This window comes from Heteronotia binoei, chromosome 21, assembly GCF_032191835.1.
Source record: "Heteronotia binoei isolate CCM8104 ecotype False Entrance Well chromosome 21, APGP_CSIRO_Hbin_v1, whole genome shotgun sequence".
Lineage (NCBI taxonomy): Eukaryota > Metazoa > Chordata > Lepidosauria > Squamata > Gekkonidae > Heteronotia > Heteronotia binoei.
The window spans coordinates 175,837,948-175,858,114 of record NC_083243.1 but is presented as its reverse complement, the minus strand read 5'-3'; the positions used below and the strand labels follow the sequence as shown (position 1 = coordinate 175,858,114).

Here is a 20,167-nt window from a genome sequence, read left to right as displayed (position 1 = left end):
CAGTTTCCTCTTACATCTTGTTAACATTATCACATACAGCAAATGTACAGATGAGAGATTCACATCTAAATACATCACAGAAAAAGATCCCAGTTGTCCGGGATGCTGCTCTGCACAATAATTCAGGTAATGGGTAAACTACTCTAGAGAAGAACCTACAGAATCAATTAACAATATAACAGACTCTTCAGCCATGATCTGATGACATTCACCTTGAAAAGCACCATCCCTTCACACAGCACCTTTCCTGGCTGGAGGAGGGGAGTGCTAGCTTCTGGACTCAAACAAACTCTAGAAAGTTCTGAATCAAGGTCTGCACAGACACAGCAGTAAGAATGTGGATGAACTAACAAACCACAACAGATGCGAGCTGAATAAAGTTATCTTCTTTTGCGTAAACGTGAAAATGTCAAGAGGAGAATTAATCACTGGAATAAACTCCCTTGCTAGAGAAACATGAGAAAGAAAGGGTTAACTTATCTAACTTTTTATGGCTTCTCAGTCAAACAATGGTTTCCTTCCTAAAAATGCACATTATATAAACACAATTGCATGAGGAATGGGGGTAGATACAATTATTTCAATTATATTCCTATTGTTCTCTATGGCCGTTTTCCCACTAGCGTTTGCTCCGGCGTAGCGCCCCATTTACCTCCGGATCTTCTCTTGGATTTCGCACATGTTGCTCCGGCGCTGCGCTTTGCTCCGGCGCTTCAGGGATTTTACGCCGGAGTATGTTTTTCAGCAAGTTGCCGGAGTTTCCGAAAACCTCCGGATCCACTCCGGATCCACTCAGCGGAGTTTCCTGTGCGAAATCCATCCACGCCGGATCGACTGCTTTGGGGGCGTCACCCTCTCCCTTTCCGTCCTCCCACCCCATCCACCCGCTTGGCCAATCATCAGCATTTCGCGGCGCTTCCCCAAAGTGCCGGCACGGCCATTTTTTTTTTTTAAACTTCACAGTTTTGCGTAATAGCGATATTTCGAAATTAACAAATAGAAAAAAAAAAAACCCTCCTGGAATAGCCTCAATTGGCACTTCAATTGGTTTCGTTAGAATTTTTTTTTATTATTGACTTTAGTTGCGTTATTCCGCTGTTGCGTTATCTCGATAATGCGAAAACGACCATTGCTGGGGGGGGGGGGGAATGTAGTGCCGGTGCGGGCCACAGCGTCCATGTGTGTGTGTTTTAAGAAGGGAATGCCTCCCTCAGCTGTGCCACCAGGATTTCTGGACCTGCACAAAATCGCCATGTATAAAATGGGAAGTTGGAGTCCTGCATTCTTCTCCCTGGCTACATTCCGCTCGGTTAGAAAGTAGACGCGACCGAGCTCCTCACACGCGCCACAGAAGGGGAAGGAGAGAATGGAGCGGGGGGGGGGAGCTCTGGCAGCAGGAATCAGTCAGGTCCCCGTTGCAAGCGCCAGCCGGGGAGGGGAAAGAGAGCGGAGGAAATTTGGGGGGGGGGGATCTAGTGCTTCAGAATTTGGGGGGGGGGGAATCTAGTGCTAGGATTCTCCACTGTGAATGCTTCCGTTAATACATAAAGGGCTGTGGAGGATTCTACAGCTGCAGCCAATCCATAAGCAGCAGCAGCACACGTGATGCGGTTTGTCCAAGAAATGAAGGGGAGGCAGCAGCTCGATGTTACGTTAGTACGTTAGTACGTCATTACGCGACCAGACTTGCGCTTAAAAAAAAAATGATTGACAGGGCATCGGACTCAAGCCGATGCCAGTGGGAAAACGATTTGAGCCGGGGCTTCAGGGAAGGCGACGCCGCAAAGAGTCACTAGTGGGAAAACGAGAAAAATGCTCTGGACATAATTGCGCCGCGGAAAAAGGGGAGCAAACGCTAAGTGCGAAAACGGCCTATATTTGGGGGGATCCATTCTCTCACTAGCCTAACAGACGGAGCAAGATATTGTTCAATGGGCTTATTCCAAGAAAATGTTCTTAGTAGGGCAATATAAGATCCTCCTCAGTGACTGTATGGAACATAACAAGCAATGTATACGAAAAGTAGTAAAACCTTTTCATCCTTAGAGTTGAACGAACCTTCAAGCTGTGATGTTCGATCCTGAGTGAGGGAATTCAATAACAACACTTCGGAATAGGGTTGTCAATCCCCAGGTGGGGCCAGGTTTGGAGACCCTCCCCCCGCTTCAGGGTTGTCAGAAAGCGGGTGGAGGGGAGGGAAATGTCTGCTGGGATATTATTCCCTATGGAGATTTATTCCCATAGAAAATCATGGAGAATTGATCCACGGGTATCTAGGGCTCTGGAAGGGCTGTTTTTTTATATAGAGGCACCAGATTTTCAGTACTGAGTCTAGTGCCTCTCCCCAAAATATCCCCCAAGTTTCAAAACGATTGGACCAGGGGGTCCAATTCTATGAGCCCCAAAAGAAGGTGCCCCTATCCTTCATTATTTCCTATGGAAGGAAGGCATTGAAAAGGTGTGCCGTCCCTTTAAATGTGATGGCCAGAACTCCCTTTGGAGTTCAATTATGCTTGTCACAGCCTTGATCTTGGCTCCACCTCTAATGTCTCCTGGCTCCACCCCCAAAGTCTCCTGGCTCCACCCCCAAAGTCCCCAGATATTTCTTAAATTGGACTTGGCAACCCTACTTCGGAACAACATGGTCCCAGTACCAACTACAGTATCAGAGGTTCAACCAGATCATAGGTGCCATGGTGCTCATGAACACCTGATTCCTGTGTTTTTAGCAAGTCGGTGGGGCTGTGTGGGGCTTTTGATTTGCAGAGCTTCTCACTAATCATTGTAGATCTGATTGGCTGTTCAGATGTTTATGAAGTTGCTTTGACAACAGCCGCCCCCGCAGCACTTACGTTATTTAAGATAAACCATGTGTATGCAAGAAAAACTTTTAAAATGATGTGTTCATTTTAAAAGGTATCTTGTTAAATAGAGCTTCTGCATGAAATTTTGAAGAGCTATTACTAGAATAATGCATAACCTCCCTCCCTGAGATCTTGTGGTTGGCTCTGTCACTTGTGGCAGCCATTTTATGGTCGCATGTACTGTCCAATGCTATAATGCCCAAAGTCCACAGACCCAAAAAAGTGATTCTGCCCCCCTCCCCCCAAATTGATTAGAAGATTGTCATGTTATATATAAATGACTTGATGCTGTTTTGTTTTTGTCTATTTAAAAAAAAAAAACAAGTTCAGAACAGTCTTTCTTTTCTGCGTTGGTCAAGGTAGAGAGGGGGTGAACAGATTATGGGTACTATTTGTTTCTATTTCTAATTATCAACTTAAAATCTTATTAATAATCTTTGAGAAAATCAAGAAAGAAGAATTTAGAGTGGAGACATGATAAGAAGGACTGTTTAACCATTTCTTGTCCACTTTCTCTTCCCCTGCAAACTATGCTCTGCGCTGACTTTTCCTGCTGCAGGTTTTTAGATGAAAGATGCTTCTATAATAATAATAATAATAATAAAAATTTTATTTATACCCCGCCTTCCCCGCCGGGGCAGGCTCAGGGCGGCTTACAGAATGTGGAACAGAATATACCGGAACAGTGGAGAAAACAGCAAGTGGGATTCTTTTCAAGAATGCTCATACAAAATGAGAGATCCCATGAGGAACATGATTTTACATTTTGCAAAAAATAGAGGGAAATGGGTGTAGGGGGGGAAGTACTTGTGAATTTTTTGCATTGTGCAGAGGGTTGGACTAGATGACACTGGAGATCCCGTCCAACTCTATGAGTCTATGAAATTTAGGAACTAAAGCCTAAACATTGAAGGAAACCCTTTCTTCCTGCTAGTGTGTGGCACAGCTCCTTCCTCCCCACCCATGCCCAAATGTGCAGTGCATCAGCTGCCACGGCAATTTTCTGCAGGGCACTCGACTCAACCTTATTTCCAGAATCCAACAAGGTAAAAGTGTTTAGGCTGAACCTTTCATTTCCCCTCTACAATATTGCTTCACATCCACCTTCTCCAAATCGTCCCTTGAATTAGATCTTATCTTCTTATCAGAACCCACCTAGCTAAGCCAGAATGGAAAAAGAGACTTTTTCGCAATCACCTACTGAGTCTTAGGATGCAGGTTTTTGCCTCACTTAGTGGAAGAGGAGATGATGAAGCGTAAGAGATAAAAGACTGGTAAGGGGAAGAAAGACATGATCTACAAATTATTTAAAGTGAGAAGCATGCTTGGCTGAACTGATGGAAGTGGAAGTGGGAAACAACATGAAAGATTAAAGAGATCTGTCACTTTAGGTTACCAAAAAACATCTTTATTTGCACAATGAATTCCCTAGTGAGATACAGCAAGATGCAATTCACTCCCCCCAGGCCCAGAAACAGCATTAACGCAAGTGACAGAGAATTCTCTACACCATCACTTCTGCACATGCACTCCTCAGCCAAGGTCTAAGGGCTCCATGGAAGCAATAATGGGCTCCATTTTGACTGATTTTTAACTGGTAGTTTTTTACAAGAGAGGTTGACAGTTTTGTTCCATTGTTCATGGAAACACAGAAATTAGGAAAGGAAAGGTCCCCTGTGCAAGCACCAGTCATTTCCAACTCTGGGTGACGTTGCTTTCACAACGTTTTCACGGCAGACTTTTTACAGGGTGGTTTGCCATTGCCTTCCCCAGTCTTTTACACTTTCCCCCCAGCAAGCTGGGTACTCATTCCATCCTCAGAAGAATGGAAGGCTGAGTCAACCTTGGGCTGGCTACCTGAATCCAGCTTCCGCTGGAATCAAACTCAGGTCGTGACTTGTGAGCAAGAAGAAGAAGAAGAAGATATTGGATTTATATCCCACCCTCCACTCCGAAGAGTCTCAGAGTGGCTCACAATCTCCTTTACCTTCCTCCCCCACAACAGACACCCTGTGAGGTGGGTGGGGCTGGAGAGGGCTCTCACAGCAGCTGCCTTTTCAAGGACAACCTCTGTCAGAGCTATGGCTGACGCAAGGCCATGCTAGCAGGAGCAAGTGGAGGAGTGGGGAATCAAACCCGGTTCTCCCAGATAAGAGTCTGCACACTTAACCACTACACCAAATTGGCTCTCCAAACAGTTCAGACAGTTCAGACCACAGTACTGCAGTACTGCTGCTTTACCACTCTGCGCCACGGGGCCGCTGTAACAGAAATTAGAGAGACAGCCAAATCTGCATAGGTTGGTATGCTCCTGATCTCCCAAAGAAGAAAGGCCTTGGGAGCTTTCTAGAGGGCTGTGGTGCCTGTTGGAGCAAGAATCTACATAAACCCAGTCTGACAGCTACAGTATGACAGCTGGTGATCTAGCTGCCAGGCTAGGTCACAGTGACCTGATCAGCAGACCGGCTTGAGCCGGCAGAAGCCAAGTGATGCAATCTGCTGAGTCAGCACGGCCAGGATTGGCTGCTTGGACTATATATGATCTGTGTGTGCATCACACAGCTCTCTCCCTGTGAGATGGTGGTTAGGCGAAGCACTTTGTCCGTGGAGGTGATATTGTATAGACTGCACAAGAGAGCACTTGTTGTGTATATATGTTAATACACCTTTTGGCACTAGTTGCACGTGTCTGCCTGATTTTCTTTCCTGAAGCCCTGTGTCGGGCAAGTCATCTCCCTCACTCTGCTACTCCCGCTCCGACAGGGTTATGGGCCCAGGGCGGTTCCGCTGCGCGGAGGAGAGAGTTGAGAGTTGAGCTGACTGTGAGGTTGGAAAGAGCCGGAGGCGAGGAACGCCGGTGAAGGACACAGAAGCACCACCGTTCTCTGTTTGAGAGCCAGAGGGACGTCGGCAGCCAGCCGTGAGGAGGAGTCGGCACGATGGCTCAGCAACAGCTTGGAGTAGCCGTTGAGAAGCTCACCTCAGCCAACTACGCGGTGTGGAGCCTGAGAATGCAACACTACCTCAAGCGTGAAGGGCAATGGCTGTTCGTGAGTAACCCCCCTGCTGACTTATCTCCTGCCGAGACTGTGTTATCGGATAAGGCACTGGCCAACATAGTGCTGTCTATAGGAGATGACCAGCTGGTTTATGTGCGAGGGAAGGACACTCCCAAGGCTGCCTGGGACGCGTTGAGTGCGGTGCATGTTAGCACCACTGCTGGTTCCCTCATGGCCTTGACAAGGAGGATGTTCCGCACCGTTATGCCGGCTGGAGGGTGTGTGAAAGATCACATCAAACGGCTAACGGACTGTTTCGTTGAGCTGGAGGCAAGAGGCAAGACTGTAGCTCCAGACGACAGAGTGTACATTTTGCTGTCGTCGTTGCCACCTGAGTACACTCCCCTGATAACTTCTCTGGAGACGGTGGACGTAGCGACCCTGACCATGGAATACGTCTGTGCCCACCTGCTTGACTTCCAAGAGAGAATTGCGGCCGTGAGCTGTCCGGGGGTGTCGGCCGGGCAGCGTGCTGTTATCGGTGTGTCCGGGAAGACAGCCAAGAATGAGCCAGCTTTTGCTGCTGGCAGGCGTCCGAAGGTGGAGGAAGTGGAGCCGACTGCGTTTGCAGTCCGTCGCTGCTATGGATGCGGGTCGTCGCAGCACCTGCTCCGAGCTTGCCCTGAGAGGGAGAAGAGGCGGGGGCGTGTGCGGCGAGAGCGGAGGACCGCCAGCCCGTGTGAGGAAGCAACCCGGCTGGTCACGTCTGCAGTAGAGAGCACAGGGTCTGCTTGGATTTTAGACTCCGGGGCAACGAGCCATCTCTGCTGCGAGAAGGAGTTGTTGAAAAACATTGACAGTCCTGAGCATAAGTATGTGAGATTGGCTGATGGGACCACTGCCAATTCTGTTTGCTCAGGCAATGTGGAATTTCCTGCACTGAAATGTATGTTGCAAAATGTGTTGTATGTACCCTCACTGCAGTCTAACCTGTTGAGTGTTAGCACACTGTTTGACCAGGGATACCAGGTGAGATTTGAGAAAACCTGCTGCAAAATCCTGGGAGGTGGGGGAAAGTTGCTTGTGACAGGAAAGAGGGAAGGTAAACTGTATGTGGTCCAGAGTGATTGTGCCCAGGTGGCTCAGGTGTCGAATGAGCCTGTGCACAATAATTGTATACATTTGCTCCATAGGAGACTCGGGCACTGCGGATTTAGGGCGTTAAAGAAAACCCTGGAGCTTGTGCCTAGTTTGAAAGTAAATCCTTGCAAATGTTACTTGGATTGCCAGGTCTGCAAGAAGACCAAAAGCAAGGCGTGTGCTGTTGCTAAAGAATGCTCAAGGGAAAGCACACGAGCCCTGGAACTAGTCCATTTAGACGTTATTGGCCCATTGCCAAAGAGTCTGTCGGGGAGGAGATACTGCTTGGTGGCCACCGACGACCACACGAGGTACGCGTGGGTTTTCACCATGGTGCATAAGTCTGAGGTGTATAAGACATTCACCAAGTGGGTCAAAGCAGTGGAGAGACAATTAGGGGTTAATCTCCTAGCTGTACAAACCGACAGAGGGGGGGAATTCTTATCTAACCAGATGAAACGTTGGCTGGAGAACAAGGGCATCGCCCACCGTCTGACGAACCCGGCAACGCCCCGAGAAAATGGGCATGGAGCTGTATTGCAGAATGTGATGTATTGCATGTTAGAGGATGCACAACTGCCAATGACCTATTGGGCAGAAACCATACATGCAGCTGTTTTTTTGCAAAATAGGGTTTGGTGTAATACTGTGAAAAATGTGCCTTACAGGTTACTGTTGAACAAGACCCCAGATTTGAGTTCTTTAAAAGTCTTTGGGTCACGGGCTCGGGTTGGCATCCACTCCACGAGTAGCGGGGAGGGGGATGTCCGGGCAGAGAGCCTAATTTTTCTGGGCTACAAGCCAAGGGCCAGGTGTTATCGTTTCTGCAATAGCAAAAGCAAGATAACACTTAGTAAGAGTGCCCAGTTCAATGAAGAAAGCAGCTGGCCAAGGTTGCACTCCTTGCAGAAACAATTTGTCCTGCTGCCAAGTAGCGATAACGATGTTGGAGCGCAGCCCAGAACTCCAGCCCAGGAGGTGGCACCCAGTGGGGCTGGAGAAGGTGAGCCGAATGCTGGCACAGAGCCTGACGAGCAGAGTCAGGAGGCAGAGCCTCAAATGCAGGAACTGGAGGTAAAGTGTGAGAGTCAGGAGGTTCAACACCCAATTACAGGGGCAGAGCAACCAGCCCAGGAGGTGGGAACAGAGCAACCCGAAGAAGACAAAGCTGGTCCAAGCACAGGGCCACGGGTGTCTGCCAGGTCCACCAAAGGCCAACGTCCCGCTAGGTACAAGTGTCCCTATGTCACTCTGACTGTCAATCCAGACCCACCCGGATTTGAGGAAATGTTAAAAGAAAAGGCTAAGAAATGGAAAGCCTGGGTGGCAGAGTGCGAGGCAAGGGAGAAGGAGGCTGAAGCCAAGCGTCTGAAAGAGCTGGCTGAACAGGAACACGATGATGTGTTTTACAATCATGATGAGTTCCTGAACGAATTCCGGAAAGGGTTCCGAGCTACGTAAATATGAACTGTAATGTTGCTGGTGGACATGTATGTAAACTGTGTAAAGTGTTTTGGTGCACTGGGTTTAAATAGATTAGGAGGTGTGTTGGAGCAAGAATCTACATAAACCCAGTCTGACAGCTACAGTATGACAGCTGGTGATCTAGCTGCCAGGCTAGGTCACAGTGACCTGATCAGCAGACCGGCTTGAGCCGGCAGAAGCCAAGTGATGCAATCTGCTGAGTCAGCACGGCCAGGATTGGCTGCTTGGACTATATATGATCTGTGTGTGCATCACACAGCTCTCTCCCTGTGAGATGGTGGTTAGGCGAAGCACTTTGTCCGTGGAGGTGATATTGTATAGACTGCACAAGAGAGCACTTGTTGTGTATATATGTTAATACACCTTTTGGCACTAGTTGCACGTGTCTGCCTGATTTTCTTTCCTGAAGCCCTGTGTCGGGCAAGTCATCTCCCTCACTCTGCTACTCCCGCTCCGACAGTGCCAGACCCGGGAGGGAGGAGGAGAGAGAACAGGCTGGGGCAGATTTATTGAACTAAAACCACAAACTACAGAAAGCTGGTTTAAAGGCATTTCTTTTCCCCAGGAACCCCCGGGAATCAAGGAGAGCTAGGGATCTCTAGTACAAAAATGTTTAAAAACTAGAATGAATAAGGAACTGGGAATAAGGAACCAACTTCAGCCTCCTTAAAAACTAGCAAGCTCCAGTGTCCAGAATTCTTTATGGGATACAATGACAGTAAAAAGTAACTGCACAGCACTTTCAAAGCATTTCAAATATAGTATCACAATAATTCTTACAACAGTCCTGTAAAGCAATCCACTATTTTATCCCAAAACTGCAGATGAGAAGCCAAGACCAATAGACAATGCCTTACCTAAGGTCACTATGTGAGTTTGTGCTTCAGATCTGAACCTGTGGCCTTCTGAATCATCAATCATTTAGTTATTATGCGCCCATGTAAAGTTAAGCCAGAACAGTTCCAATCTAAATATCCATAGGTTTATTTGCAAAATGGATCATTAGCAGAGGTATAAATCTATCTGAGCAGCCTAATATGTCCACCTTAAATATATATTTCCAGATGATGTTGATGATACATCCTCAACAATGCGTTACTATGCTGACTATCCCTGGGCCAAAGGAGGTGAAATTGCAGAACACTCGCGCATGGGCCTTCTCCGTTGCAGCTCCGTGCCTGTGGAACCAGCTCCCAGAAGAGGTGTGGGCTCTGCGGATCCTAGACCAATTCCGCAGGGCCTGCAAGACCATCCATTTTAGGCAGGCCTTCGCAGACTGCTGACAAAGGATGGCCGAACTGATGACCCATCAAAGTGACTCTATTTAGTGATCTCTGCCATTATGCAAATAGACAGAATAGCGCCAGGAACATCACTGTTGCGGTTAAATTATATAAACTGGAATGGTTTTTTAAGGCATTGTTGATTTAAACTATTGTATAACTTTTAATGTCATTTTAAAATTACTGTATATACTGTATAACTTTTTATCTGAATTTGTTGTTAGCCGCCCTGAGCCTGCCTAGGCGGGGAGGGCGGGATATAAATAAAATTTATTATTATTATTATTATTATTATTATTATTATTATTATTATTATTATTATTATTATTATTATTATTATTATTATTATTATTATTATTATTACAACTAACTGTGAAGAGGACTGCAGCCTAAATTTCTGCTTTGGATTGTTAGACCTTGGCAGGTATTGTAGGGTTGTCTTTGATGTTCAAAACCCAAAATTTAAGGTCTAGACGCAATTTACACCTTTGCTGAATGTGGCATAGGGTTGCCAAGTCCAATTTAAAAAATATCTGGGGACTTTGGGGGTGGAGCCAAAAGACTTTGCGGGTGGAGCCAGGAGACATTGGGGTGGAGCCAAGATCAAGGCTGTGACAAGCATCACTGAACTCCAAAGGGAGTTCTGGCCATCACATTTAAAGGGACAGCACACCTTTCCAATGCCTTCCTTCCACAGGAAGTAATGAAGGATAGGGGCACCTTCTTTTGGGGCTCATAGAATTGGACCCCCTGGTCCAATCGTTTTGAAACTTGGGAGATATTTTGGGGAGAGGCACTAGATGCTGTACTGAAAATGTGGTGCTGCTACCTCAAAAAACAGCCCCCCAGAGCCCCAGATACCCGCGAATCAATTCTCCATTATTTTCTATGGGAATAAATCTCCATAGGGAATAACAGAGTTCCCAGCAGACATTTCCCTCCCCTCCCCCCACTTTCTGATGACCCTGAAGCGGGGGGAGGGTCTCCAAACCGGGGGATCCCCTGCCCCCACCTGGGGATTGGCAACACTAATGTGGCACTATATGGGGGGGGTCTCAGTTCAGGACAATAATTACATATGTGTGAATAGGAGCCTCTGTTAATAAGAGACCACAAATGGGATTCAACCTATTGTCCTGAAACAGAGCAAAGATTCTACAAGTAAGAGAAGATACAGAAAGATCCTTCTTGACTGCATCCTTTTATTGCTTGGGGTTTTGGAGAGAAACATGCTGACTATTGGACCATTTCTTAAAACTTCTTAGTTATCACTAGGAAAATGAATTCTGGATAAGCAAAGCCAGTCTAGCTTATCAGTCAACACAGATGTAATTTTTTTTTCATGCAACCTGTATTACATCTCAGCATTTGTGATTCCTGCAAATATTATAGCCAGCATTGTTGACTGCATTGCTTTAACAATGAATACGGTAGAACTCCTGCAAAAGAAAAAAAAAGGTGAAGCAGTAACTGGGGAAATTAAGGTTGTCTTCAGAGGCAAAGAATTGTGTGTCAGCGTCAAAGGCTAGAAGCTTCAAGAGGGTTGTTACAGTTATAGAAACCACCCAATAAACCAACAAAAAAAAAAATCAGTGTTGGCACTTTAGCTTTTGAAGACATAAAATTAGAATTAGAAGACAAAAAAAATTCCCCAATGATATTTATGCAAGGAGGTCTACTTGTGTGCTAGGTTCCATAAGCACTTCTGATTATACGGGCAACAACACTGAGAAGACAACCAACAGAACTGTAGAAACAAAGAAACATCACTCAGAATTCTTTGTATTCTGTCATCTACTGTGACAGCCAACCTTTTTTCTCAGACTCTCAACCATAACCTGTGGCAGAGAGTTCTACCAGTTAATGAAACTTTTATGTGTAAATTGTTTTTCTCAATTAGTAGCAAAAAGTTTCCTTAGGGTTTCCCATTTGATAACCATCTGTAGATCCTGTCTGCCTACCTCTCTCCTCTCCTAAGCAATATTCCCCAAAACCACATTCTTATTGTGTTGCAGCTGGGAACAGATTTAACAATGGTATGTTTTGAGGCCAGAGAATCAAGGGGAGAAGCTACTCCACATATTTTTAGGTACTCATAATCTGCCTCCTCCCCACCACATAGCTCCATTCATCAACCAGAGATAGGAGGGACTGCTGCTCTTCAAAACTGGCACAAACAGACTCTTTCATGCTTCTTCTGGAATAAGGGGTCTCTAATAGACTAATGGCCACTATTGCTGGACAATAAGCAACTTCTGGTTGCAAGGCTGTTTACCAAGAATGCCGGAATAGGTGAGCTTTCCTCTAGCAAACAACACAATTCCAAGAGCATCACAGACTAGTTGCATATTAAATGTTATAAGGTTAGTATACATTAATCCGCTGTAAATTTAAAATTTGTTAGTGGATCACAGCAATTCTGTTTGTTTTTTAAAAAGCAGTCTGAGCAAGATTAATGTCAACTCTGTCCTAATCTCAGTGGTTATCTTCTGTCTAATGTGACCAACCTGTGCAGGGCTGGACCTGCAGAACAAAAGGACACGTTTTAATTTCACAATAAAGCACCTGCTGAAGCCACTGAAGCTTGGGTGAGTAATCCTGTGTCTGCTTTAAAGACAGTGTCATATTCATTATGAAATCCCAGTTTCACAATTCAGTTATTTCTTCCTTATTTTTAAAGTAAGCAAAACACTACATTTTGGTTTCCAGAAGACATTACAGAGATGCTAGGAAAAGGAGAGACACTCTCACCTCTGCTGAAGATGATGCTTTCGTATGGAATTTTGTTCTTGGTCTCCAGGCTAGAACAGTTCCAGCGCTGGTCACGGAACTGGTGCTGGCACTCGTGGATGGCAATCTGGATGCCTTGAATGGCCGAAGCCGTCACGTCAGGATTCCGCACACATACCTCCAATTGCCGCCGGGTTAAGCCGGGCAAGGTCAGGCAGACGGTGTTGGCATTAAGCACAGGTTCCAGCGGCAACTTCAGCCCCAGGATCTCATTTGAGAAACAGCTGGAAAGGAGACAGAGGATAAGCGTGGCCATCATCACATCCCTAAGCTAGTTACAAATACACCCCTTGCCCAAAAAGAAAGAAAAGTCAGAAGCTAAATGCCAGTGTCTAGGTATGAGAGAGAAAATCTAATGCTCTGAGTACTGTGGTGGTTTGATTAGCAACATGCAGAGTAAAAGAAAATGTTTTCAGCAAACTACAATGAGCCACTGCAGTGGTGAGACTGAAGGACAATGATCTAGAATGCCTGGATTCAAATCCCCATTTTGTTATGAAGCCTGTTGGGTGATCTTGGACCAGGCTCTCAACTAATCTGGGCTGCTGTGAGGGTAAAAGGAGGAAGGCAGAACCATATACACCACCCTTGAAGGAAGGACAGTATAAAAACATGCTAAAAACATGAAAACTTTGAAATCTCGCTTGATAATTGCTTCTGTTTCTTGATTGTTCTCACATGGAGCATTTGTCAAGCTTGAGATAAAGACACAGAAATGTGCTTGATTTGTATTTCATGAAACCAAACTATTTTCATATTGTCTATAAAGATGCTACATTATATACTACATTTCTCTAGGGTAAAGTGAAATACCATAATGAACTATCCTTTCTATTTATACAATTTTATTCCTTACAAACGGTCTCCTAAAGGAAGGCTGGACAAGTCTATAGATATCCCCTAAGAAATATAATCCAATTTTATGTGATGCCTACTCCAAGTAAGAAGAGATGGGCGATATACATGGAGCTCCCAGCATTTCCCCTGCCCTTTTAAATAGCTATTTGTTTGTTTTTGTATCGAATGATGACAATGAGAAGGGTTTAGCCGTCTCCCATATGCCATGTGCCAAACTTCCATAGGAAGCTGCTTTTTGCCCTGGTACAGCAAACATACAAGTCTTGTTATTATCAGCTAAAATAATTGTTTCATATTATAACCAATAATTCAGAAAAATACTTCAAGAAAGGAAAGGTGACTGTGAACTACATTTAAATGTATATTATCCATTGCTGTATGATTTATCATACAGCCAGTTTGGTGTAGTGGTTAAGTGTGCAGACTCTTATCTGGGAGAACCGGGTTTGATTCCCCACTCCTCCACTTGCACCTGCTAGCATGGCCTTGGGTCAGCCATAGCTCTGGCAGAGGTTGTCCTTGAAAGGGCAGCTGCTGTGAGAGCCCTCTCCAGCCCCACCCACCTCACAGGGTGTCTGTTGTGGGGAGGAAGGTAAAGGAGATTGTAGGCCGCTCTGAGACTCTGTCCTTGAAAGAGCAGCTGCTGTGAGAGCCCTCTCCAGCCCCACCCACCTCACAGGGTGTCTGTTGTGGGGGAGGAAGGTAAAGGAGATTGTGAGCCGCTCTGAGACTCTTCGGAGTGGAGGGCAGGATATAAATCCAATATCTTCTTCTTCTTCTTTAAGGGCATTATATGTAATTTCCTGCATTGTTTAACATGTTTAATACTTAATGCCTTGTTTCAGATCTCTGCAACCCTAACCTGGTTACACCTGTCTATTAGATGTCTTAGTGCTACTGATTACAATAATCTATTTTATGTATAATGCACCTCAAGCGTCACTGACAAAAGTGGACTATAAATAACATAAAATAAAAACTAAATAAATTATATGTGTAATAAAAATACTTCTTGATGGGTTCTAACTCACACAGTTTATGATGTCATTATAATGCCTTTTCTATAAAAAAAAAAAGTGTGTTACTCAGCTCCCACAGACCTTTATATTTATGGAATCCAGCATGGTCATGCGGTTGAATAGACCTTAACTTGGGCTCTGTGACCAAGTGCAACTATACCAGTCTGAAATGAACTAATAACTTGGGTGAACTATCCAGCAAAAGACATCCTTTTTATCAGCATTCACCATCTAAATTAGAACAATGTACGGTATATTGTAATAGCTAATATGCTGTTTTATGATTGGTTTCCTACATGTTTTAAATTATGTTTCATTTTCACTGTATAAGAATATTCTTGGGGTTTATCCTGAGATGTTCAGGCCAGCATTCACCCAAATGTCAACCACCTGACTCCTATTAATGTCCAGAAGCTTCCAAGTTACATCAGATAGCAGCACACCTGTTCCAGGTCACTCTGTCTGGGCTAACAGGTGACCTGAAAGACCTGCACTTAAACACAATGCATCCTAGTCTGTCTTCAAGTGAACGAGTTCACCGTCACTACTGAAACCCTTGCACAGATCTCTTCTGAATACTGAGCCTTTTTGCAATTACCACGCCACATTTTTGTCACCCAGAAGGCTAAATGCCTGCAATTGCTCTTTTGAAAGGAAAGCTGACTTGATCGGTATTCCAGATTTTGCCTAGCTTGCTCCATGCCCACAGTTTCTATTATTTCTAATGCAAACACTTTTTGTAACATAGCCCCCATGCCATTTTTCCTATCTACTGTGGTTCTTCAAGAAGTATTCATCCTTGTTTTGTCCTGGCGCGTGTTTGGAAACTGTTTGTATATCCCTGCATCTCTTGATCGGCTCTTTCAAAGTAGCCCTCTGGGTCTGGTTATTATCCCCACTGCTCTCATCTATAGATATAGATATAGTTCTTAAAGGAGAACAATCCTGCACTGCATACTCTAGGTCATGCTTGGCCAGCATGGACCAAACAGCAACTGTTATGTTCTGCCTCATAGAGTACCATAGAGTACATTTAGTAGTTCACCCAGAAATTTGACCTTTTTTGCACATTTCACAATGCTGGCTCTCTTCATGTTATGATACCCTCTAACACCACAATGCTTGCGCTGCAACTCCTAATTCCAATCCAGAGATATTCTTGTGCAGCAAAGGGATGCTGCTTGTAGCTGTTTTATCCCCACCTCACGCTGTCAAAAAAGGCAATCGATCTTGTCAAAGTCGGCAGCTCATATCACTGACTCACAAGTACACATGAAGCGCAAGGGCATCACAGAATTATTTTGTGAATTCTCTAGTACAGAACCCACAGAGCAATTCATGTACCCCCACCAAAAAAAACCCCCACAAATGCCATTCCCGCATATAAATCATACTTGCTAGAAAAAGAAGATATTGAAGAAGATATTGGATTTATATCTCGCCCTCCACTCCAAAGAGTCTCAGAGCGGCTCACAATCTCCTTTACCTTCCTCCCCCACAACAGACACCCTGTGAGGTGGGTGGGGCTGGAGAGGGCTCTCACAGCAGCTGCCCTTTCAAGGACAGAGGCTCAGAGCGGCCTACAATCTCCTTTATCTCCCTCCCCCATAACAGACACCCTATGAGGTGGGTGGGGCTGGAGAGGGCTCTCACAGCAGCTGTCCTTTCAAGGACAGAGTCTCAGAGCGGCTCACAATCTCCTTTCCCTTCCTCCCCCACAACAGACACCCTGTGAGGTGGGTGGGGCTGGAGAGGGCTCTCGCAGCAGCTGCCCTTTCAAGGACAACCTCTGCCAGAGCTATGGCTGACCCAAGGCCATTCCAGCAGCTGCAGGTGGAGGAGTGGGGAATCAAACCCAGTTCTCCCAGATAAGAGTCCGCACACTTAACCACTACACCAAACTGGCTCTCCAAACTGGCTAGACATAAGTGTCTGCCTCTAGCCGGTGCATGAGCTCCCTGAAGAGATTCATGAAGATCCATAAAGCTGGCCCTAGTGTAAGGTACATGAAGGTCAAACAGTTCAGCCTCCTGCACTAACATATAAGCCTATGTAGAGTCACTCCAGTCAAGTTGCCTAAACCAACTGAGTTTGCAGTAGAGTCTTGAGCTTAAATAGGCCTGCACTGTAGCAGTGCAATCTTAAGAACATTTTTCTGGATGCCTGGAGACATTTAGTCTTTAATGGGAGAATTTCGACACTGCAAAATGCAATCCAACTACCTATCAGGCAAGGTGGAACAAACAAAACTTGCCATGCCAACAGTGACTGTAAGACAAAGGCTACATTTCCCTTGTCCCATGCAATAATCAAATCCAGAGAGCATAAGCACAAACATGCCTCTCTAGTCAGTTTATCTTAACCAGACAGAGAATAAAAATCCAAACATTTGCTTGGAACTGTTGTTATTTTTACAAAGTAGGAGTCCAGTAGCACCTTTAACACCAACAAAGTTTTATTCGGAATTTAAGCTTTTGTGTGCATGCACTTGGTGTTTTCCTCAATTAGCTTGGGCTAAACACAATCACCTCAGCTTGCTAAGGCCTAAACTACAATGTATATGACAGTAACTTGATGGTCCGTTTAGATGAAAGAAAACCACTTCTGGATCAAGAGCAGAAAATAGGCGGGACAGGAGACACTTAGTTCTTTCTCACTAATTAATTAAACTCCACTTTTTCTTTTTGCTCTGCGGGAAACTTTCTTACGTGTAAATTCCCCACATAAGAAATCCAGTGGAGGGGACACACATGAGATTGGCTTGCCAGTACCCAGGTCTGGGCGGGGGATCCCCCAGTTTTGCAGGCTCCTCCCTGCCACCAACCAGATCCAATCCGGGCGGGGATTCCCCTGCCTGGGAGATTTCCATCCCGCCAGCCTACATCGCTGGTGTGATGACATCATCCAGAAGTGACTCTAGGCGGCCACTCTAGGCATTTCTGGGAAAACTCTATCGCTTTCCCGGACACTCTAGCCATTTGGGAGGGAAACTCTTCTGGGTGCGCACATGAAAGTCCCCTGCTCCCGAACACAGGGGCTTTGGCAACCCAAGATGGCTGTCTGGGGGAAGCCCAACCCCAACAGCAACAATGTGTCTTCACATCTCAGGCAGGTTCAGAAGCTTGCAACTGCTTCTGTTTTGGAAGGTGTGTGTGTGTGCCTTTAAATCTCAATGAGACTGAAGCTGTGGAGTGAGCAGGAACAGCCACATGTGTATGTGAAAGAGAGAGGAAGTGAGAGAGCCCAATCCCTCTGTTGGTTTTGCATTCTTTTCAGAAGCTGTTTGTGTAATAAAAGGGATAGCAAAGAGTTAACTAGAACCTGAGTATGGGATAGACCAGGGGTGGCCAATGGTAGCTCTCCAATGAGCAAACCTTTGATCTGAGTTGTTCATGCTACTCGGATCAAAGGTTTGCTCAATTTGTTAATTTTACTATTCTGTCATTGTACCATTTTACATTCTAAACCACTGCCTACCAGATAATTTTACTTCACTCTCATTGGTTCTTAAATCTGTATCATGTTGCATTCTGGGCCACTGCCTACCCGCTATGTATGGCTCTGCTCAGCTATGTACGGCTTTGCTCACTGTGCTGGCGTCCTCATCTGATGACGTGTGCTTAAGAGCACATGAAAGCTTATGTTCTAAATAAAAATTGGTTGGTCTTAAAGGCGCAACTTGACTCCTGCTTTGTTCAACTGCTTCAGACCAACACGGCTGCCCGCTTGGATCTATCTACAAGGAAAGAATGAGAAAGACATGCAGGTTAATAGATGAGAAGGCTTTAATTACACAGCAAAGTGCTCCCTTTGGCGTTTTAAAAACAGGGACTCCAAGCCTCTAATGACTCAATTTGAGGGGAGATGCAAAGGTAGTTGTAACTCACTAATGACAGTTCTTGATCAAAAGCAGAGGAGGGAGAGACTGTGTCATCTACCTCAGCCCAAGTCATAGGTTCCACTCTACTGATAGAAATTGGTCTGTGCTCCTGCCTGGGAAATCCCCTCTTGCTTTGTGTTTGGCTACGCAGCATCTTTTAAGGCAGGCCTGCACAATTTGCAACCCAGCAAGGCAATCACAGCCCCCTTGCTGCTTGGTCTCCCACCCAGGGCTTGACAAACCTGTTTCTTGCTGCCTGTTGTGGATTACAAATAAGGAGAGAAAGTGGGGGAGGCTATCAGAGCACCACTGCAGAGCTGGTGGGCTGCATTTAGGTTGGCCGTTCACAATTTGTGCCAGTCTGGTTTCGAAAGGGACTTTTGTGTAACCAAAATCACCCCCACAGTTTCTGCATAACACATGGTGCAGCTGCATTCAAGGAGATTTTGCATCATGTTTCTAACCATATGGCAAATAGCACAGCATGGGTTGCATAAATATGCAACCGTTCCAGATTCTTGTGGGATGCTTTCCCACACCCTGCACTTGCTATTCATGCCGTAGTTAGGGTTGCCCTCTTCAACAAAGGACAGGGCTCCTGGTTGTATTAGGAAGAGGGTATTCATCAAACTAAAGCTCCTCCAAACTCCAAACTAAAGCTCCTCCAAACTACAGTAATGGCAAAAGAAACCAGTTGTTTCTACAGAATATTAAGGTTGCCTTCTTGGCAACTTGGCAACTAAGGCAGTAATCCAAAGAACAGCTTCCAGGGGTTCAGACCAATTTGATAAAACAGGACTTAATTATAAGCAGGCCTGCCTAGGATTACTCTCTAAATCTGCCAATACTTGGCCTCCCAAAGGTTCCTATGCCTCATCTCCACAGCACTGTTAAGTGAGGAATTGCACCTCTCAAACAGCTCTCTGTATAGAAAGTCACAGGAGTCTACAGGAAATGGCCTCCATGATGAGCACTGCTGACCTAAATCACACCCCCATACCCTGGATGTGCAGCTGACCCAAAACTGTGACCCAGCTGTGATCCCACAATTGCTGGAGTTGCCAATAACCTGGACAAAAATGTCTGAGCCTTTAATAGAGGCTTAATAGGATGGTATTTACCAGGTAAATATGAAAAGATGGTGGTTCGTCTGGCCCAGCATCCTGTCTCTCACCAGTGGTCTGTCTAGCCCAGCATCCTGTCTCACACTGCATCCAACCAGTTACTCTGGAGGGCCAACAACAGGGCATAGAGGCTGAGGCCTTCCCTTGAGGCTGCCTCCTAGCACTGAGATCGAGAGGTTTACTGTCTCTGAATGTGGAGACGCCTTTTAGTCCCCACAGCTAGTAGGGGTGTGCATTCGGTTCGGCTGAATCAAAGAAACCGCCGAATCACCCCGATTCGGAAGTATGGCACCGTATACTTCCAAATCCAATTGGGACCCATTATACTTCCAAATAGATATTCGGAAGTATACAGAAGTCCATGAAAAAAGCGGGAAAGGAGCTTCTGCAGCCTCAGGGGAGCTGCTTGCCTCCTTTCCCGCCTTTGGAAGCCTTTTCCCGCCTCTCTCAGAGCCTCCCTGGGATCAGGGAGAGAGAGGGACGGGGAGAGGAGCCCCAGCAGCCAATCCAAAGCATGCATTTGCAAAATGCATTGCAAATGCATGCTTTGCAGGGCTGTTGTGTAGCTGATGGCTGGGCTAATCCCCCAGCCATCAGCAACATTGTTGTTATTTTGTTTACTTGGGTATCCAAGTAAACAGTGTTCTCTGACCAATCACAGAGCAGTGCTATTTTTTGAAACTGCTCTATTTAGGGCCAGAGAACCTTTTTAAGGAGTCTGCCTG

General features: G+C 45.6%; 1 protein-coding gene across 1 annotated transcript in view; it reads right to left on the bottom strand.

Moving 5' to 3' along the window:
- Nucleotides 1-20,167, bottom strand: part of WNT10A (Wnt family member 10A) — a 90,561-nt gene that overhangs the window by 51,899 nt on the left and 18,495 nt on the right. Inside the window, exon 2 of the mRNA XM_060262525.1 lies at nt 12,523-12,785. Coding sequence (XP_060118508.1) covers nt 12,523-12,785 — 263 coding nt within the window. The remainder of the gene's footprint in view (nt 1-12,522; nt 12,786-20,167) is intronic.